At 43.9% G+C, this 22,660-nt stretch overlaps 1 protein-coding gene and 1 long non-coding RNA gene across 5 annotated transcripts; one reads left to right on the top strand and one right to left on the bottom strand.

Moving 5' to 3' along the window:
• Positions 1-2,291: 2,291 nt before the first annotated feature.
• Positions 2,292-6,901, bottom strand: LOC123062018 (uncharacterized). Of its 4 annotated transcripts, XR_006429470.1 has the most exons (4): positions 6,370-6,901; positions 6,052-6,268; positions 4,507-4,755; positions 2,292-2,367 (listed from the first exon to the last, which is right to left on the bottom strand). It is a non-coding gene; the product is annotated as an uncharacterized lncRNA (long non-coding RNA). The 4 variants fall into 4 exon arrangements; XR_006429468.1 differs by lacking the exon at positions 2,292-2,367 and having other exon boundaries at positions 2,653-4,755; positions 6,052-6,271; XR_006429467.1 differs by lacking the exon at positions 2,292-2,367 and having other exon boundaries at positions 2,653-4,755; positions 6,370-6,900.
• A 7,969-nt stretch (positions 6,902-14,870) lies between these two features.
• LOC123062017 (protein SPA1-RELATED 4) lies at positions 14,871-20,679 on the top strand. Its single transcript, XM_044485319.1, has 7 exons — positions 14,871-15,643; positions 15,723-15,880; positions 17,285-18,230; positions 18,325-18,471; positions 18,598-18,909; positions 19,401-19,460; positions 20,172-20,679. Exons 1-7 carry the CDS (start codon positions 15,155-15,157, stop codon positions 20,358-20,360), a joined length of 2,301 nt encoding a protein of 766 aa, XP_044341254.1. The 5' UTR covers positions 14,871-15,154; the 3' UTR covers positions 20,361-20,679.
• The last annotated feature ends 1,981 nt before the right edge of the window (positions 20,680-22,660 follow it).

Here is a 22,660-nt window from a genome sequence, read left to right as displayed (position 1 = left end):
GGATACCCAAAAGTAACTGTTGGGTACACCTTCTATCACAGATCCAAAGGCAAGATATTCGTTGCTAAGAATGGATCCTTTCTAGAGAAGGAGTTTCTCTCGAAAGAAGTGAGTAGGAGGAAAGTATAACTTGATAAGGTAATTGTACCTTCTCCCAAATTGGAAAGTATTTCATCACATAAATCAGTTCCAGTGATGCCTACACCGATTAGTGAGGAAGTTAATGATAATGATCATGAAACTTCAGATCAAGTCACTACCGAACCTCGTAGGTCAACCAGAATACGTTCCGCACCAAAGTGGTACGGTAATCCTGTTTCGGAAATCATGTTACTAGACCATGACAAAACTATGAACTATGAGGAAGTGATGATGAGCCCAGATTCCACGAAATGGCTTGATGCCATGAAATCTGAGATAGGATCCATGTATGAGAACAAAGTTTGGACTTTGGTTGACTTGCCCGATGATCGGCAAGCCATAGAGAATAAATAGATCTTCAAGAGGAAGACGGACACTGATAGTAGTGTTACTATCTACAAAGCTCGAATTGTCACAAAAATGTTTTCGACAAGTTCAAGGTGTTGACTACAATAAGATTTTCTCACTTGTATCGATGCTTAAAAGTCTGTCCGAATCATGTTAGAAATTGCCGCATTTTATGAAATTTGGCAAATGGATGTCAAACCTGCATTCCTTAATGGATTTCTTAAAGAAGAGTTGTATATGATGCAACTAGAAGGTTTTATCAATCCAAAAGATGCTAACAAAGTGTGTGAGCACCAGTGATCCATTTATGGGCTGGTACAAGCACCTCGGAGTTGGAATGTATGCTTTGATAGTGTGATCAAAGCATATAGTTTTATACAGACTTGCAGTGAAGCTTGTATTTACAAAAAAAGTGAGTGGGAGCACTACAGCCTTTCTGATAAGTATATGTGAATGACATATTGTCGATCGGAAATGATGTAGAATTTTCTGGAAAGCATAAAGGAGTGTTTGAAAGGGTTTTTAAGAAAGATCTCGGTGAGGCTGCTTACATATTGAGCATCAAGATCTATAGAGATAGATCAAGACGCTTGATAAGTTTTTTCAATGAGTACATACCTTGACAAGTTTTTGAAGTAGTTCAAAATGGAACAGTCAAAGAAAGAGTTCTTGCCTGTGTTGCCAGGTGTGAAGTTGAGTAAGACTCAAAACTATATTGTATAAAGTCATTCCCTATGCCTCAGCCATAGGTTCTATAAAGTATGACATGCTGTGTACCAGACCTATTGTATACCCTGCCCTGAGTTTGGCAAGGGAGTACAATTTTTTTCTAGGAGTAGATCATTGGACAACGATCAAAATTATCCTTAGAGGACTAAGGAAATATTTCTCGGTTATGGAGGTGATAAAGAGTTCGTTGTAAAGAGTTACGTCGATGCAAGCTTTGACACCGATCTGGATCACTCTGAGTCTCAATCCGGATACATATTGGAAGTGTGAGCCATTAGCTAGAGTAGCTCTGTGAAGAGTATTGTAGAAATAGAATATTTGCAAAATACATGCGGCTCTGAATGTGGCAGACCCATTGACTAAACTTCTCTCACAAGCAAAACATGATCACACCTTAGTACTCTTTGGGTGTTAATCACATAGCGATGTGAACTAGATTATTGACTCTAGTAAACCCTTTGGGTGTTGGTCACATGACGATGTGAACTATGCACTACTAGAATCTGGCACTTTGCCATCTGCCATGGCAGATGGCAAAGGCATGGTCGGCGGATGGCAAAGGCTTTGCCATCTGCCAGCAGATGGCAAACAGTTTGTTTGAAACCCTCCGGTAAAGGCTTCTTTGTCGTCTGCTGGCTGATGGCAAAGAGCATGTGCCTTTGCCATCAGCTGGCAGATGGCAAAGCCTCTTAACGGGGTTAGCCCCGTTAGATGGCTAACGGCATACTTTGCCATGCCATCTGCTGGCAGATGGCAAAGAGCCCAAATAGGCCAGCCCAAATTTTACATGTAGATGACATGTGGCCTCTTTGCCATCTGCCAGCTGATGGCAAAGTGCCAGTAGATGGCAAAGTGACTATATTTCCCTATTTAATTTTGTTTTTTCTTATATCAATTCATTTTCACAGAAAATCAAACACAAATATATTTATATGACCAATATAGCATATTCAACACATATTACCAATAGTCATGAACACATATATATATCCAACACATGTTACCAATAGTAGCAAGTTTCATCCGTACATATACGTAGTTTCATCAATATTACACAGTTTCATCCATAGGTAGCAAGTTTCACAAGGTCAAAACAAAAACTAAATACAAGCACTCCATCAACCCAAGCTTATGTGATCTTAAGCAAATCTGTAAAATGGGAAAGAAGAAAGTTAGAAGAAGAAGTCTAGAAGAAGAAGATTATTATGATGCAACTAAAATGTGAAAATTATTATGATGCAACTTATATCTGTAAAATAGGTCATTTTGGAGCTAAGTATGGTTATTATGTCATTTTTGAGCTAGCTAAGCATACTAAGTCATTTTGGTGTAAAACATGCTAAGGTCATTCTAGAGCTAAGTAAGGTTATTATGTCATTTTGGAGCTAGCTAAGCATGTGAAGTCATTTAGGAGCAAAAATATGTCATTTCTTAAGCATATTATGTCATTTTAGAGTTTGACCAAGTTTATAGAAAAAAATATAAACATTTACAATAACAAATCTATATGATGTGAAAGTATATTCAATAATGAATCTAATTGTATTGATTTTTTTATTGTATATGTTAACATATTTGTCTAGAAACTTTATCATAGTTTACATAGTTTGACTTTGACCAAAGCTAATATGCGGAGTATATAAAAACAGAGGGAGTATTATGTTGGTAATAAATTATATTTCTTTAGTAAGTCAGAGATTCAAAATTGGAAGTATCTACACGAAAGTGCTTATGTGAGCTCGAGCTGCAGTGAGCCCGGAATCTGCACCACTAGGTTATATCGTGATCCGTGCAACATGTAGGTCCTGGTAAAGTCGTACTGTGCTATTACAGTATTTTTTAATAGATTGTGGCCCACACATCACATAGCATCCAGGTAACTCCGCCAGTTACCGTTTAAATGGATCAGAAGCCCATGGATGGAATGAGCCGTCTTCGGTTAGATTCTGAGCTAACGGAGCTTATGAGCCAATAAGTGTTAGCTACCGGTTGGACCTACCAATCTTCACCAGTACTGCATTTACTAGTTCGACTAACTCAGAAAGCAAAAGCACCATGCAGCTTTGTGTGGCTCCTGCACGGTTGGGCTACATGGATTTTGAAATTAGAAGCTACTAAAAATAGCCACCCAATTAAACTCAGCAACACCATAATGCCAAAAAAACTCACAAACCAAAAGTGCGCAACACAATTTTATTAAGCTTGAAGGAAGACATCAACAAAGCTGGGAACCACTCATACGTCTCTGAATGTGCACTGACAACAATGATACAGTTTCCCTCAACTTCAATGAATTGGCAGAGCTCTTGCCTTAACCGTAAAAATATGGGCACCATATTGAGAGCTAAACTCCACAACACATTAGCCTCTGGAAGATATCAAGTACAAGCAAAAGTAACAAAAACATTCAAGTTCGCTGCAAGAAAATTGATAACATTAAATGGAAGTTCACCTAGATGGCTAGATCCATGTTAACTTTTGAATTGTTGATATCAAATGTAAAAGGTCCAAGAATATACACAACTGGGCACTGGCACACCAAACATTGTCATTAGCAAAAAGACCGAAAAGATAAACATCCTATGGAGCAACATTGATGCAATCCTCCAAAAATTGGTTAACACCAAATTTCAATGGATGCATGCTTGACATGGAGACACCTTCGTTCGAATATGTTGGCAAACAAAAAACAAAGTTGTATAGTGGGAAAAATTGATCAGGCTAAGGCAGAAGGATGCAGATGCTGCTCAGAGATAAGTGATTCAGAAAAAAATAATCCTCACTGAGGATTTTGCATACATAACTGGATTACCTATATTATTAAAGGCGATAGAAATATTTTTTCTATGACAACAAATTCAAATCTAACCTGAGAGGACGGAGCACACACCAGTGAAAACCAAGATTAAGAACACAAATAATAAAATAAAATAAAATAAAGCAAAGCACGAGTAGTTGGTTGATGGCCTGCTCGGCTTGGCCCATCTATTCACGCAAGAAATTATTAACATAGACAAATTAAATATGACCCAGAAAGTAATTGCTTTACTTAAGACTAAAAAATGTTATAGTTCAGTAGATCTTAAGCACCCAGTTTTACGACGACCACTTCCTATACATTTTTGTGCTCCAAGTTCACAATGACATGGCCCAACTAAAGCTCCTGCTTGTTCTTGTTCTATTTCTTATCCGGCAAACCATCTCATATCTCCCAAATACTGACTAACATATACAAACATATGCAGAACAAATAATCACCACATCACACGGGCAGAAGAAAACACATACCTTAGTACTAGTCGATGAAGATGTTAGATCTTTGCACGAGTGCCTATGTACCTTGTAGAGTGGACATTGTCAGACTTGAAGTGCTTGCGCCGCGCTTGCATCAGCCCACATAGCAGGGGCCACTGCTTGCGCCGCGCTCGCGGGCACTGCTCTGCCACTGTCGCAAGCACCAGACACAAGCCCCGCCGCGAGCAGCCGACCAAGATGTAGAATCTTTGCATTAGTGCTGCGTTGAGGTGTGCAGTTCATCTAGTAAATTAAAGACATAGTATAAATTGAGCAATATGCGGGAAAAAACATTAGTTCATGTACTTGCAATGAAGATTATGAATTTGAAACATCAGTTCAGCCACTTCACACTCATAGAATTCTAGTACTAAACATAAATTTAAAAATACGTCTACAATTCATTTCCCTAAATGAACCAAGCCTCGGTTCGAAGCTTCAAATGCATGAATTTTGGGGAAGCATGGACTGTTTCATGGATAAAGCACACAAGAATTGGCACGAGGGCAGTGACTGAACATTTTTGTAGTGGTAAAGTCATGCCTAAATATTTTTTACGTTTTCCTCTCTGAAATTTCCATCTCCTTCACCTTTCATCAACGTTGCAGGCGCGATAGAACGCAGAGGCCAGTGACCATGGCAGCGACACGATCGAGTGTTCTCAACTATTGGTTTTCCTTGTAAAAATTTCAATCAATAAAATTCAGATTTTTCTAACACCAATTTCAGACAGGCAAGTAACTAACTACAGGAAGAGCTTCAAATTAACAGTACCGCGCAGCTGCACACGATCTCTCACATGCATTTTGTTCGGTTCACATTTAGTCTGCTCTTTCCATATCTGATGCCAAAACCTTTTTCCCAATAGTACAGATTGTAGAAATCATATGCCTCACCAAGAGTGTCAAAACTCGTGCCTATCTTCGGTACAATGACAATCTCGCCAGGCTCCTCTGCAAAACACCGAATTGCTCTCTCTAGTGGTGAAATCCTATCAGGGCCTGGGGCTCTGCCTAGTGCGGCAGCCCCAACACGCACTCTGCAATGCCATGAAAACATATCCACAGAATCAAATCCCCTTTTTATAGTTTGATAAAATGGGTGTATGTGTCGCTGCAGATCACAACGAGTTCAAGACTATGGATTTGTCATTGCATATGTAGGCAGGTTCTAAGTAGTTTATGGACAAAATCATTAACTGAATGCATCTTTTTTTCCATGGGTCTCTGCCTAGCGCGACAAGGATATGTACATGCAGTCAACTATGGCCATACAGTCAAATCTGAGTCTAATCTTTTTTTCCACTGAATGTATCTCTACAATCTAGATTTAATCATAATTGCAACGCACTGACGAAGAGCATATTCAGGTTCTAAGTAGTTTGTAGAAAAAATCATTTACTGACAGGGGCTATGTACATACAGTGAACTATCACCATACAGTCAAATCTGATTCTAGTATTATTTTTTCCTGAATGTATGTCTATATTCTAGATTTAATCATATAGGCAAGGCACTGAGCCACTGACTAAGAGCATACCTTTGCGTCCACCCAGGTGTTTTCGGATCCACCTGCTCAATCGACTGCTCTGAAGCTTGGCCCTTGTCTGCACTTCCTGCTTCTCGACCAACGCCCTCTGTGCAGACCTGCCCGTCTGCACTTGATGCTGTCCTGGTCGGCAACTCGCACACCGGCGGCGTCGTCACCGGTTAATGAAGAGGCTCCATCCCGGCGAACGTCCTCTAGCAGAGTTCTACTTCTTGCACAATTAGCCAGCAGGAAAAAAAATCAGATCTTTGTACAAACCCTAACACTAAATGGCCACTAATGGGCATCAAGGACAGAGCAGATCCGTACCTATTAATCAGCTGCGTCAAAAGACTCCATGTCGCCCGAGCTCCAAGTCGCGCCTATGGCCGGTCGCCGGATGTATGGCCGCCGCTTGGTTGAGCTCAACACTGGAGGATCCACAAACGGGAGGTAGGAGATAGCCCCGTAACCGCCCCGCGCACTGCAGTTACTGCGCGTGTTGCCGGCGTTTGCGGAAAACATCCCGAGCTTCCCGCCAATTTGACTTGTTCCTTGTCGATCTTCCCGCCAAGGCCCGACACGAGATACAGGGCTCCCGACTTGCGGCGGCGGCGTCGCCTGCAGCAGGGAGCGACGGGGCCGGCGACAGGGTGGCGGGGGAGGGCTGGCGACGGGGCAGGGGAGGGCCGGCGACGGGGCAGGGGAGCGACGGCGACGGGGCGGGGGAGTGACGCGGCCGGCGACAGGGCGGGGGAGCGACGGGGCCGGCGATAGGGTGGCGGCGGGCGAGCCTAGAGCGCCATCGACGGGGACAGTGTGGATGAGATGCGAAGTTTTTTTTTACCTGGATGGGTGGGGAGAGAGGGAGGGGATAACCCCATAGTTTTTTTTACCTGGAAAAAAATAACCCCATCTCTTTGCCATCTGCCAGCAGATGGCAAAGAGGTGGGGCTGGGACGCCGTTACACTTTTGACGGCCATAGGATTTGCCAACCTCTTTGCCATCTGCTGGCAGATGGCAAAGATTATTTGCCATCCACTAGTAGATGGCAAAGAATTGGCTGATGGCAATCATGTTCTTTGCCGTCTGTCAGTTCTTTGCCATCTGTTTTTATAAGTAGATGGCAAAGACGTTCTTTGCCATCAGCTGGCAGATGGCAAAGAGCTGGCTGATGGAAAATTCCCTGTTTCCAGTAGTGATGGGTGTTAATCACATGGTGATGTGAACTATTGGTGTTAAATCACATGGTAATGTGAACTAGATTATTGACTCTAGTGCAAGTGGGAGACTGAAGGAAATATGACCTAGAGGTAATAATAAAGTTATTATTTATTTCCTTATTTCATGATAAATGTTTATTATTCATGCTAGAATTGTATTAACCAGAAACTTAGTACATGTGTGAATACACAGACAAAACAAAGTGTCCTAGTATGCCTCTACTTGACTAGTTCGTTTATCAAAGATGGTTATGTTTCCTAACCATAGACATGTGTTGTCATTTGATGAACGGGATCACATCATTAGGAGAATGATGTGATGGACAAGACCCATTCATTAGCTTAGCATTATGATCGTTACAGTTTCATTGCTACTGCTTTCTTCATGACTTATACATGTTCCTCAGACTATGAGATTATGCAACTCCCGAATACCCGAGGAACACCTTGTGTGCTATCAAACGTCACAACATAACTGGATGATTATAAAGATGCTCTATAGGTGTCTCCGATGGTGTTTGTTGAGTTGGCATAGATCGAGATTAGGATTTGTCACTCCGTGTATCGGAGAGGTATCTATGGGCCCTCTCGGTAATGCACATCACTATAAGAGGATGCTCATATTGGTTCCCACATATTCCACGAAGATCTTTATCGGTGGTACTGTAATGACAAAATACGTTATTCTCTTTGTCATCGGTATGTTACTTGTCCGAGATTCGATCGTCGGTATCTTCATACCTAGTTCAATCTCGTTACCGGCAAGTCTCTTTACTCGTTCTGTAATACATCATCCCGTAACTAACTCATTAGTCACATTGCTTGCAAGGCTTATTATGATGTGCATTACCAAGAGGGCCCAGAGATACCTCTCCGATACTCGGAGTGACAAATCCTAATCTCGATCTATGCCAACCCAACAAACACCTTCGGAGATACTTGTAGAGCATCTTTATAATCACCCAGTTACATTGTGACGTTTGATAGCACACAAGGTATTCCTCTGGTATCCGGGAGTTGCATAATCATAGTCAAGAATATGTATATGACATGAAGAAAGCAATGGCAATAAAACTTAACGATCATTATGCTAAGCTAGCGGATGGGTCTTGTCCATCACATCATTCTCCTAATGATGTGATCCCGTTCATCAAATGACAACACATGTCTATGGTTAGGAAACTTAACCATCTTTGATTAGCAAGCTAGTCTAGTAGAGGCTTACTAGGGACACTGTGTTTTGTCTATGTATCCACACATGTATCAAGTTTCCGGTTAATACAATTCTAGCATGAATAATAAACATTTATCATGATATAAGGAAATATAAAATGATAACTTTATTATTGCCTCTAGGGCATATTTCCTTCACCAGATACCAGTCATCGATCTCAAAGTGGACCGCTCTTATCAATGCCCCACAAGAAGGAGAGAATGACATAGATGTCTATGACAAACCCAGGATGGATCATAACATTATGGCTCACATGTACAAGCCCATTCCTAACAAAGCACTTGAGACTCACAAGTTTGGTTTTATAGATTACTTGCTTGCCGGTTTGGCCACCACCAACTACATCTTGAGGCATACCTTGTTGGCCAAGTCCGGAGATGAGAGAATGATCCGTGGCCATTCCATCAACCTGCTGCATCTATTTTACATACCACAGAAGTTCAAGGTTATGAGTCTGATAGTTGAGACAGTCAAGAGGACATCTATAGACCAAAAGAGGTCATGCGGATATGTACCACATATTCAAATGTTGATCAATTCCAAGGTTGGAACTGGCACATATCTTCTTGATAGTGAGCATCTACCTCTTAGGACAGAATTTGAGGACAATGAAGTGGTGATGGATGCTTCACATCCAACATCAGTTGAGGCCCATGAGAAGGCTGAGAAGGCAAAGGCTGCCAAAGCAGCAAAGGCAACAAGTGCTCCAGATGCATCCATAGTAAATCTCAAGACCAAGCAAGATCAACTCACATATCTGCTAGAAGCAACTCTGATGATTGAGAAGAGTCTGGCCAACTTGACCAAGAATCAGGAAATCCTAGAGCGGATTGTTGAAGACAAGATGTATAATCTTGATGTGTAGGTCACTGAGATTCAAACCATTGTTGAGAAGTTGCGAGATGATGCTGAGGACAGAGATGATAGACCTACCATTGATAGATCCAGACAGTGCCAAGGGCACAAAGGTCTGCTGTTGAGCCAGTTGCAGACATGAGGCCTGCTCACTCTGCTCCTGCCGCCACTGCCACAGTGTCACCACCAGTGTCAACCCCTCCTGCTCAACAGATTTCAGTTGAAGCATTTGCAGACGCAGTTCTCTCAATGCCATCTACACACACCGGAGCAACTAGCCAGAAGACCCCTTCAAGAGCTCCCGAAGATCGTGCCTAGAGTGTCGCATAGCACTATACATTTTCAAACTTTTTAGTAACTTGTTGCCAAAGGGAGAAAGTGTATAAATCATAAGCTTCGAGAGAAAGAAAGAGAGAGAGAGAGAGAGAGAGAGAGAGAGAGAGAGAGAGTCTTTTGCTTCGTTGTTGCTTCTCATTTGCCTTGCTACTTCGTTTGGTTGATGCTACTTGATGCTACATTTGTGTTATGCTCGTGAGATACCTCGTGTGATCATGTGTTTGATCATACTATGCTTAATGTGTGCTTACATGCTTATCTCTATGATTGTTTGTGTATGATCAATCACTTGTATCTTTGGTGATGCATGCATGTTATTTTACTCTTATCATTTTGTGCGCTCCACCAAGATGTATGTGGCATGGAAGAGTGGCCCATGATCCTAATCGATTGTGCATTTGCATTCAAACGCAAATTTTAAATAATGCACAAATTTAGGAGGAGCTCTTGCTTATCACATACTTCTCAAAGCTACGATGTATTTCATTCATTTTATCATTTTTGGAAGCTTTTGATCTATATGTTATCATCAATTACCAAAAATGGGGATATTGAAAGTGCAACTAATCCCTGGGTGGTTTTGGTAATTCACAACAACATATAGCTCACTGGACTAATATCCACTCAAGATGAATATTTCAGGAAGTTCAATGAATGGCATGGCATGGACTAGTAATGTGGACCCCTCAAAATGCTAAGGACACATATTGGCAAAAACCCAAGACTCTTCATCTTTGTTTTTTTAGTGATCCAAGATCACATTGAGTCCATAGGAAAGCCAATACTATTAAAAGGGGATGAGGTGTTGCTTAATGGCTTTCTTGCTCAAATGCTTAGTGGTATTGTTCCAAAGCCCTCAACCACTTTCTCCATCCAAATATGTCAAAACCCTAAACTCCAACTTGGCCCCACCGATTCATTCTATCCGACACCACCGAGTTCATATGACATAGCCACAGCCAGAAAGCCTAACAGTTCGATCACACAGATACGGATCTCGGTCTCACCGAGATGGCCTTGCCAACTCCCTGTTATCAATTGCATTTATTTCCGATTTACCGAAATTGCAATCGGTCTCACCGAGATGGCTTGACCAATTCTCTATTGCCCTATTGCTTCACTTCGATCTCACCGAGTTGATGCAATCGGTGCCACCGAGATGAGGTTTGCCCTAAGCCCTAGCACATCGGTCCCACTGAGTTGTTCTAGTCAATCCCACCGAGATTCCTAACGTTCATATTTTTGAACTAATCGGTCCCATCGAGTTTAACTATTCGGTCTCATCGAGATGGGTCAAATGTGTGTAACTGTTGGATTTTGTGTGGAGGTTATATATACCCCTCCACCCACTTCTCCATATGTGAGAGAGCCATCAGAACGTGCCTACTTCCACCATACATTTTTTGAGAGAGAACCACCTACTCATGTGTTGAGATCAAGATATTCCAATCCTACCACAAGAATCTTGATTTCCAGCCTTCCCGAAGTTGCTTTCCACTCAAATCATCTTTCCACCATATCCAAATCTGTGAGAGAGAGTTGAGTGTTGGGGAGACTATCATTTGAAGCACAAAGAGCAAGGAGTTCATCATCAACACACCATCTATTACCTTTTGGAGAGTGGTGTCTCCTAGAATGGTTAGGTGTCGCTTGGGAGCCTCCGTCAAGTTGTGGAGTTGAACCAAGAAGTTCGTAAGGGCAAGGAGATCGTCTACTTCATGAAGATCTATCCTAGTGAGGCAAGTCCTTCATGGGCGATGGCCATGGTGGGATAGACAAGGTTGCTTCTTCATGGACCCTTCGTTGGTGGAGCCCTCCATGGACTCGCGCAGCCGTTATCCTTTGTGGGTTGAAGTCTCCATCAACGTGGATGTACGATAGCACCACCTATCGGAACCATGCCAAAAATCATCGTTTATCCATTGCGTTTGCCTTCTCCAAACCCTTCCCTTCACCTTCATATGCAATGTTTTACTTTCCACTGCTACACTCTTAGAATTGCTTGTGTAGGTTGGTTGCTTGACTTGTGATAGTTGCTAAAATCTGCCCACAACTAAAATTGGGAAAATGTTAGATTTTTATTTGGTCAAGTAGTCTAATCACCCCCTCTAGACATACTTTCAATCCTACAAGCGACGAGTTGCTTCTTTGTCTGCAGGTTCTCCTGGAGGAGGTGGTAGTTGTAGGCGGCGTCGGCTTGGGCCTCCAAAAACTGCTCCTCCCACGCCATCTCCATATAATGGGCACGGGCCTCGCATATGGTCATGGTGTAGTGCACCGGCGAGGGTTGCGCGCAGGAGGAGAAGGGTGGTGTCGGCTCGTCGTCGGCCACGTCCTCCATTGGGATGTTGTCATCCTCCGGCTGCCTGCCGGCCAGCCGGCAGCAATGGCGGCCATCTCCTTCTTCTTGTCCGGCATCAGCCCATCCCATAGAGGTTTGGCAGGAATGAATCCATGGTAGGTGTGGTGCAGAGAGGGATCAGAGGCGGATGACTGTGGTTATGGCCGGGGCAGCAGTTTATATAGTAATGGCGATGACAGAGGGACGGATGGGTGGCGTCGAAGGAGACGGCTCAACAACCGTGTGCCATCATTGTGGGCGACAGACGGACGGACGAGCGGCAGTCGTGTCGTTTGAATGCGCAATAGTTGTGTGCACCCGGACGAGCGGTAGCTGGTGCCAGTGAGCGCTCATGTCTACTCTGGCTGGGCATGAATACGGGCACTGACGCTTTGGAGTGGTGCTGATCATTTCGCGGGAGAAGTGTGCGGGAGAAAGGAGGGGTTTTTGGTGGGCCAGGGTGATCAGAAACGTGTGAGAGTGGTCCGGACTACCGCAAAGCTCCCACATTTGTCTCCAGTTCGCGGAAGAAAGTACGTGCGGACCGCGTCGTGGACCGATACAAGACCACATTGGATGTCTTCTATGGTCTGAACAAATGCGGGAGGTTTAAGAGTCGGCACTGGAGATGCCCTAACATCAGATGGAGGATCGGTTCGAGTTGGCCTAAGTGCATCTCTAGCAGATTCCGTATACCTCGTCTCGCAAGATTTGATTTACAAGATACTTCAAAATGTTTTTTGACGTATTTACAGTACGACTCGCTCCTGTGACATATCATGTAAAAAAAGTTATGTTCCGGGCAAAATTACATACCCTCCCTAAAAATGAAATCTAAATCACAATTGGGTCTTTCAGTTCACACGACGTGCTCGTGTCGGTCGAGCTCTTGCCGTGGTGCTATCGCCGGAGACTCCTCCCGCCACTGCTGTTGTCACGCACCACGTCAGACACGGCCGAGCTTCTACTCGCGCCTCGCTCGCGCTAGCTAGCTAGCTAGCGACGCGTTGCTGCGGCGCCGGTGGCCAGTGGCAAGCTCGTCTGCGGCGGCCACAACGAGATTTGGCCGGAATCAAGTTCGGGAGGCCATAGCGTCGGCTGTGAAGAAAACGGTTGGGGCTGAAATTTTCCTCCCGCCAAGGATAAATGATACTACTATAAAAAGAGGGCGAAATCCCGCACATACAGAGAAATTGGGCTCATGGATGCGGGATCTAAAGTAATATATTCCAGGACGCCGGATTTCATGGGTGTGTTCGGACCGGGATATGGAATGAATCTCGCAAACCGACTGTTATTATTGCGGACGGACCGGTTTGTGTGATTTGCTAGAAATGATGTAAAGTACTCTCTCCGTTTCAAAATAAATAATCTAATTTTATATTAACTTAGTATAAAATTAATGTAAAATTGAGTCATCTATTTTGAAACGAAAAGAGTAGAACCAACCGCCAAATGACCAAACCCAGTGAGGTCGAACCTTCAACTGACTCGGTCGAAGGAGAAACGAACACGGAGAGGAGCAGCCGTAAGCTTGGGTGTGGCTGGCGGTGGCCTCCACGTATGCGCGAGCGGCTGGTCCTTGAGTTGGTTTGACTTGCGAGACCAGCCGGCCATGGACACGGCCCCCACCTGCCTCGGATAATACTCCCTCTGTTCCTAAATACATGTCTTTCTAGGCATTTCAACAAGTGACTACATACGGAGCAAAATGAGTGAATCTACACTCTAAAATATGTCTACATACATCCGTATGTAGTAGTTATTTAAAATGTCTAGAAAGACAAATATTTAGAAACAGAGGGAGTACAATACTACATACAGTCCAATAATTGTGCCGTCCACTCGTCTACTCAAGCAAGTGGATATGATAAAAATGGGAACCTGGTTACGCTAATCCAACCCTGCAACTGCATGGTTACCACTTACGGCTGGTCCTCTGCGCCAGATCGCGATTAAACTACGTACTACGTATACAAAGCAAATGAAATCCCAGAGTCAGTGCGGCCCGTACCCGGCATGGCAAGGCGAGCGAGCGAGGCAGCGACGCGGCACGAGCCCGACGAGCCTGCGAAAGGATGCGTGGCCCCTGCATGAGCCGCCTCGAGTCCCCCGCTGGACGCGCGGCCGCCGTCGCGCCACGTAGGCCCCGTAAAGCGCAGGCGGTCGCCTGACTGGCGGAATGTATGACGTGGGCCCACCGACAGCGACCGGTCACCCAATGGAGTACTAGTAGTTAGCTGCGTTCATTGATTAGTCGCCAGCCGGCTAATAATCTGCCCATGCGACGATCCCGCGCCACGTACCGTGGAATTGTCTATCCAGCACCGCCACTACTTTAACTGCCGGCGCAAGGTTCACGCTCCTACTACTTTCGTGCTAATCTCGCGCGGGGCCCGGATGTCATCGGCGGCGGACGACGTGGGCCAGCGGTGGCCGCAGTTCTCTACTACCACCACTACCGTTTCGGTTGTGGCCGCTACGCCGTGGTGGATGGATGGATGCAGATCAGATCATTCTGGGAACCGAATCAGTTGAGCGGAAGGAAGGAAAGGGTACCACGCCCATGGAACGGGAGGGGGGCATGTATATCCCTATCTTTCTGGTGGCGTGAGGCGGCCTCCGCTCCGTCTGTCTCTTTTTGGTTAGGTTTGGTGTCTAGCGCAGGGGCACTGTGCTCTACTACTGTGGTGGCATTTCGAGGTGGAGAGCCGCTGGTCGCTTGGCTGCCTCGAAGATGAACTAGCAGCAGCGGGCGGGTGTGCAGTTCGAGGGGCAAAATGGGTTTTGTGCGGCTGGGAGTCGGCTACCGGAGCGAGGGCGAAATAAAGCAGCAAAGGAGGAGAGGAGAGGAGAGGAGAGGAGAGGAGGACCCTCGCTCGCTCCATTTAAAGCGTGTTTGTGTGGCTCGCTGCTCGCCTCTCGCCCGCGCCCGCAAGCACAGTCACACGCTCGTCTCTCGTCGGCTCGCTGCCGCGGCTTGCCTCAGATCCTTATCTCCTCGCCGCTCTGGGGCCATTTGTTGCGCGGATGGGGTCCGGGGTGCAGCGGGTGCAGTCGGAGGCGGCAGCGAACCGGACGTGATCCGGGCCATGGGGTAGAGCGCTGCGGGCGGGCGGTCGGGCATGGAGGTGTCCCGTGGCGGTGCTGTCGCCGCCGGCGGCGGAGGGGCGCGGAGGGGGGAGGAGGAGGGAGGAGAGGTGAGCCTGCGGGAGTGGCTGGACCGGCCGGGCCGGGCCGTGGAGGCGCCCGAGTGCCTGCACGTCTTCCGCCAGGTGGCCGAGGCGGTGGCCGACGCGCACGCGCAGGGCGTGGCCGTCGGCAGCGGCCGCCCTTCCTGCTTCGTCGTGTCCCCGCCCTTCTCCCGCGTCGCCTTCATAGAGTCGGCCTCGGGCTCGGACGCCTCCGGCTCCGACGCCTCCGAGGACGCCGACCACGACGCCGAGCCTCCGCGCCGGGGTCACGGCGAGGAGCGCGGCGAGAAGGGGTTCCCGCTCAAGAGCGTGCTGGCGATGGAGCTCAATTGGTACACTAGCCCCGAGGAGGCTGACGACAGCGGCGGCGGCGCTACCTTCGCTTCCGACGTGTATAGATTAGGGGTGCTCCTGTTCGAGGTGCGGTGCTTGACATGAATATTCTCTTACTACTTTTCGGTGTGATTTCCGTGCCAATGCTTTTCGGCTGTGGTCGCAGTTGTTTTGCAGCTTCGAAACGTTGGAGGAAAAGATGCGGGCAATGGCCAATCTGAGGTATCGCGTGTTGCCGCCACAGTTGCTGCTCAAGTGGCCCAAGGAAGCATCCTTCTGCCAGTTGATGATGCACCCTGTACCGGACACCCGACCCAAGATGAGGTTCGTGTCTGTCATTTACATATATATATTGTGTGTAAAGTACCGCCGAAAACAGGGTTGATTGTTTCACATTGGGCAGCACGAAGTAGTTTACTACTAGTAGTTACTCGTTGTCCTACATGTTGAGACATCACTTTTTTTTCCTACATGATAAAATAGATGGGTTTATTCATACGTGAACTACCGGGGGTTGATGCTAATGACTAAAGCATAAAAACACCTGTCATATAGTTGTCCCACTCAAGCAGAACACAGTAAGATTCATGATCCACTAACGCTGGAGTTAGTCTCAGTAGAACAAACCTTATTGAAGTTCCATCTTTAGAATCAGTGCACTTGCATGGACATGCCTTTTATGACGTTCTTTTGAAATTCAGTTCCTTCATGGCTATACTTATGTTTGCAGTTTAAAAACACTAGTCTGGCAGGTGACCTAACCTATGTGCCGGAATAGATCGAACCCCCTACTCGCCACCCAAACCAAACATTTTTTAGAGATCTATATGCTGGATATCACTCTAATTAATATCGGTACATGTACAGTGTTTATTGAATATGTGCTATCTATAACATTTGTCCATGAAATTGAACACAATCAACAGTGCCTCTTATGAAGGTCTTGATGAATAGCTGTGCTATGGAGGTTTTTGTCTAAAAAAATTTCAATGCACTATTGCTGAAGTGAGTGGATTAGCATTAAAAAAATTATCATTGCTTGCACGCTATTGCAATACTTAGCATCTCCTTTTACGTTTTTGACACACACCATGTACCACCATTTATTTTCTGGACATATAGTACTTTGGAAAGTATGTAAATGGTTCATACATACATGCTTACTTATGACAAAGGCACTTGCACATTTTTGAAATTTGTGAAAATATTTGTGCATGTGCATTGCGCAAAGTTACGTGTACTACAACAAAATATTCAAATTTATGCAAACACAGTTACAGTACTATATTAGTTATTCATCTCTTGTCTTGTATAGAATACAAATGTGAGTGCTTTGGCACAAAATTTTGCCACGGTATATTTGTTTTTCCTGGCCCTTATTTTAATTTATGTACTTTAGTCTAGAATGCACATAGTGGCCACGGCAAAAACCAAAAGAACATGAAGAAAGAAAGAAAGAAAAAAGCCTAACGGGGAAAGTGAAGAAAGTAAACTTGGAGCCACATCTGTAGCTAGAGCCAAGAGCCAAGCCGAGTCAGGTCCTCGCTGATCTTGCTTTGAAGTTACGATGACATTGTTTAAGAAAGTATGGTTAGTAATGTTTTCTATACCAATAAGTCAACTTAAAAAAAAGGATATTATCCTCATTTCTTTCCTTCTATGAGTTAGTACCTCCATTTGTTTGACTGTGTTGATGACCTGATTTTATTTCTTCTTTTTGTTCAACAGTGAGGTGCTACAAAGTGAGTTCCTTAATCAATCAAGGAATAGTTTGGAAGAGCGCGAGGCAGCTCTTCGGTTACGTGAAGAGATAGAAGAACAAGAACTGCTGCTGGATTTTCTTCTCCAGTTGCAGAAAAGAAAGCAGGATATAGCAGACAATTTGCAGGACACCGTCGCCTTTCTCTCTTCTGACATCAATGAGGTACTCCACCGGCAGTCAGCCCTCGGTCAGTGTGGAAATTTCTCAATTGAGTTGGATAAAGAGGTGTCCTCTGGAACTGTTGAAGATCAGAGTGACTTTGGATCCAGAAAGCGTTTCAGACCTGAACTGCACGCTGTTGATATGGAGGAACATAGTCGTAGTCTGGAAGAATGTTCTAGAACAGTGCCATCATCTGTGGTAATTCAGGAAAGTGTGTTGTCAAAAAGCTCAAGGTTAATGAAGAACTTCAAAAAACTAGAAACAGCATATTTTCTAGCAAGATCCAAGTTGGCAAGGCAAGTTGGCAATCCACTGAGAAGTTGTGATCAGGTTGTCAAGAGAACTACTGGTTCAGCTGTTGGAACTGAAGGGAGTTCAATAGATGATTTTGCTTTAGAAGGGCATTCTGGTAGAAGACAAGGAGGTTGGATGAACTCTTTTCTTGAAGGATTGTGCAGGTACTTGTCATTCAGCCAGTTGAAAGTTCGGGCGGAACTGAAGCAATGCGATCTGCTGAACTCATCAAATTTAGTATGCTCTGTAGGCTTTGACCGGGATAATGAGTTTTTCGCAACTGCTGGTGTAAATAAGAAGATAAAAGTCTTTGAATATAATATGATCGTAAATGAACACCGTGACATTCACTATCCTGTGGTTGAGATGTCTAATAAATCAAAATTAAGTTGTATTAGCTGGAACAGTTACATGAAGAGCCATATAGCATCTAGTGACTTTGATGGTCTCGTACAGGTAAGCTCCTTTGAGGAATTATTAATTTTCACTTTCCAGTTGAAAAGGATCATTATAGCAACCACATTATGAGGAATATCTCATTCTTTTTCAGGTTTGGGACGTTACTAGGAGGCAAGTTTTCGTTGAAATGAGGGAGCATGAGAGACGTGTGTGGTCAGTAGACTTCTCACTTGCAGACCCAACCAAATTGGTTAGTGGGAGCGATGATGGTACTGTGAAGCTGTGGAGCATGAATCAGGCAATTCTATTCTTGCACCTGCTGTATGTCAGCTTTTGAATTATGATAATGTGGTTATCGAGCTTGTATGCGATGGCAATAACTTTTTTCCTACATTACAGTAACATTTTTCTATGAACTCTGCAGGCTGGGAGTGTTGGCACTATCAGAACAAGGGCAAATGTCTGCTCAGTGCAATTTCAACCTGATTCAGCTCGCTCCATTGCAATCGGCTCTGCAGATCACAAAATTTACTGCTATGATCTTCGCAACATACGGGCTCCTTATTGTACACTAGTTGGCCACACAAAGACTGTAAGCTATGTCAAGTATGTAGATGCATCAACCATAGTATCTGGTTCCACTGACAACTCATTGAAGCTTTGGGACTTGTCTACGAATCAAGCAAGAGTAATTGACAATCCAGTTCAAACTTTTACAGGGCATACAAATACAAAGGTTAGATATCCTGCATCGACTTTTGTTCTAGCTGTACTTGCACATACTTGTTCTCTTCTCAGTGTATTATTCTGGAAATGATTATAATCAATCACAGCCATTATCAACTCTTAATTTGATTTTTGTGGCCTTTAATCATGGCATGGTTACCTTTTTTTCCCGTCATATTCAGTTACAGCCGTATTTCATCAGTATAGCTCTGTCATCAGATAAGTCTTCTTTAAATTATTGACGCTGCTTTAGTACAACTTTGTACTAAAGTTGTACTAAAACAGCGTGAATTAATTTGGATCGGAGGGAGTAGTATTATAAGTTTCAGCATGCCACAATTAGGTCTTTGCTTCAAACATTATTTTTCTTATGCAAATATATTTTTGACATTTGAGATTAAATGCACCTCATTTTTGTTTTCGTATACTTTTGAATTGCTTCTGGCTTAAAGGAAACAGTCTTTTGCTCGATGACTAATTTTACATATTCCTGTTGAGCAGAATTTTGTTGGCCTTTCCATTTCTGATGGATACATTGCTACTGGGTCAGAAACAAATGAGGTATGCATTCTATGTCTGCACCAACTTTTTTTTGCTGAATTCTGAAGATACAGTTCTATAGAGAGCATGTCTTCAACCTGGCCTGGATCAACCCTGTCTATAGAGAGCACCAACTTTAGATCAAGGATAGGGCGTGTAATGTGCACTCCAACCTGGGGTCCTCTCTCCTCCTGGACCTGTCCTTTTTCATCTACTCCCTCCGTTCGGAATTAGTTGTCTCGGAAATGAATGTATCTAGAACTAAAATACGTCTAGATACATCCATTTCCGCGACAAGTAATTCCGAACGGAGGGAGTACATCTCTACCAGCCTTTATGCATTCACTGGAGTGAGTAATGACTTCATGTGGAGACAGACAAAAATAATACGTAGTAAGTGAAACGCTAATGCAAACAAGTTCCACCATTTGGCTGAAGGGAGATAAGATGGTTGCATATTTCTGAGCTGCATATTGTGCGCAGGACAAGCATGTTTGCCATTATGCGGCAAGATTTAGCAATCTAAAATATAAAAATCAAATATTGCCAAATTGGTGGCAGAAGGAACACTCCCTACGCTAACACAGAGGAGATTAACATGCCAATGCTTATGTGCGCACAATATTAATTATTTTGATTTTTGATAATCTCATGCATGTCTGTAGTTTTTCTTTCTCTTGGATGTGTAGCAATTAAAATGACTAACTTTCCATCCTTGACACTTTACATCAGGTTTTTGTCTACCACAAAGCATTTCCAATGCCAGTCTTGGCGTATAAGTTCAATGTCACAGACCCAATATCAGGCCAGGAGATCGACGATCAATCACAGTTCATTTCGTGCGTGTGTTGGAGGGGGCAGTCTTCGACACTTCTTTCTGCTAACTCCAGTGGGAACATTAAGGTCTTAGAAATGGACTGACCCTGTACGGAAGGGCGAGTGTGCTGCCTGGTTTCGAGTAGAAATGGACCGACTTCAGTGACTTGTTATCAGGGGAATGTGCATGTCTTGCTATTTTATCCCTTCAAGGCAGAGGTGGGAATAGGGTACCCCAGAGTTGGGAACTAGTAGGGTGGTAGTGTTAGCTGTATCAAGAGTTAGCGTAGGATTACAGGTTAGCGTCATAGCAAACGTAGCATAAATGGTGAAGGTATTTGAGATGTTGGGGTGGCCCAAGGGTTTTGTACATCATTGGTTTGAGGTATACTTGTATAGGCAATCAATCCGAGTCTTCGGCTAATGCTGGCCTTTGGTTGTTGCAGTCCCTTTTAATTCTACTTGGTTGCTTGATGAATGCAATCCCTCCCCCATCCCCTGCACTCAAGAAAGGCCGGCAACGACATGGACGCAAAGGCTATAGAGTGAGTCGTCCTTCGGTCTCTCCTGAAGTATCTACAGTTGCGGGCCAGCCCATTCACGCATACTTAGAAGAAATTCAGTAGAGAAAAGAGAAAGCAAAATGGGTTGCACAAAGAGTTGGCACGCGAAATCGCCGCGCAATACCAAGATATTTGTCGTGCTTTCGTGACGACGAACGATTGCTTTACGAGCAAAGCAACAAAGATTTCCTCGCTTTCGTGAAGGAGAACCAGCCGCTTTCCAGCGCAAAACGGCAAAGATCTCCAAACGCTAGGGCTCGGCAGGAAGTAGCGACAGAAAATAGACGTACGTGAAAAAATAGTTTGTATTGATAGATCGATTGTTTTTGTTTTTCAATTGGCCATAGCCTTACATATATACGGCACATTGGATTTGGCGTATAAGACAAACTCTGAAGCCAAAACCGACGAGGACATATCGTTTACAACTTGCACTAGCGGGCTCAAATTAATATGTTACGTATAAATACTCTTGGGCCTACAAGGAAAATAGTAAAATATTTCGGCCACGTCGCTATCACCAGATAATATAGTAGCCAAGTTCTAAGCATACTCGTACAAATACCTTGAGCCTTCAAAGAAAATAATAAAATACTCCAGCAACGTCGTAAATCATATGCAATAGTAACCATCATGTACTAAGCACACTTCTCCATCTAGTCCATGCAAACTTCATACTTCAACTTAGCATACGAGGTTGGTTAAGAGATGTCCATGGCAGCACTATACTAGTTCAGCGCATCCCTGAAATCTGGTCAGCCTTATGTAGATAACTGCAATATTAAAGCTATGCATCAAATGATTAGTTGGATTAATGATAAAATTAATTAGGCCCATACTAACTAGCCAAATTACATCGTCAATATATGCCCTCCTGTTTTTGGTATAATTGTATTGACCAAAAATACAATAGCAATTACCGTAGGATGAAATTGATCACTTCACCGACCATGTTACTGCTCTGGGCGATGTCCAAAGATACATCGGCCAATTTTCCTTAGGGCGATATCTTGAACGATATATCGGCCAAATATGCTCAAGCCTCCTGCCACACGCTAGGATAGTACTTTTTCAAATATTTCCCGTTAAGAGCTTTGGACAACTTCTTTCCCTGCAAAGATTGTACAAAATATGAATTTCCAGGAACAATTTCTATGATTTTGTACGGGCCTTCCCAACTCAGCGACCATTTGCCGAATTTCCTATCTTTAGTTCCAATAGGTAAAATCGTTTTCCACACTAAATCTCCTATTTGAAACGATTTCTCTCTCACCCTTTTATTATAAGCCTTGGCTACTCTTAATTTCTCCTTCTCAATTTCTCGCAAGGCTCTTAATCTCTTTTCTGAAATTTCATCTATCCTATCCATCATCAATTCATTATAATTTACAGCCGACAAATCATTTTGTCTGGCCACTCTAAGAGCTTGTAAATTAACCTCTACAAGTAACATCGCCTCCTGACCATATACCAAGTTGTACGGTGCCACTTGAGTTGCTCCATGTTTAGATATCCGATGAGCCCATAAAGCTTCCGAAAGTACCTCATGCCATCTTTTGGGATGCTCCTCAATTTTCTTCTTTATAAGCTTAATTAAAGTTTTATTGCTAGATTCAGCCTGTTCATTAGCTTGAGCATAATAAGGCGATGGATTTAACAATTTAATTCCTATAGATTCAGCAAATTCGCGAAATTGATGAGACATAAAAGAAGCACCTTGATCGGTAGTTAAAGTTTGAGGAATACCGAATCTATGAACAATATGCTCTAAAACAAAACTGATAACCTGTTTATGGGTCATGTTTTTTAAAGGAACTGCTTTTGTCCATTTAGTAAAATAAT

This window comes from Triticum aestivum, chromosome 3A (genome assembly GCF_018294505.1).
Source record: "Triticum aestivum cultivar Chinese Spring chromosome 3A, IWGSC CS RefSeq v2.1, whole genome shotgun sequence".
Classification (NCBI taxonomy): domain Eukaryota; kingdom Viridiplantae; phylum Streptophyta; class Magnoliopsida; order Poales; family Poaceae; genus Triticum; species Triticum aestivum.
The sequence above is the reverse complement of the archived record's forward strand: the minus strand, read 5'-3'. Positions and strand labels throughout refer to the sequence as shown.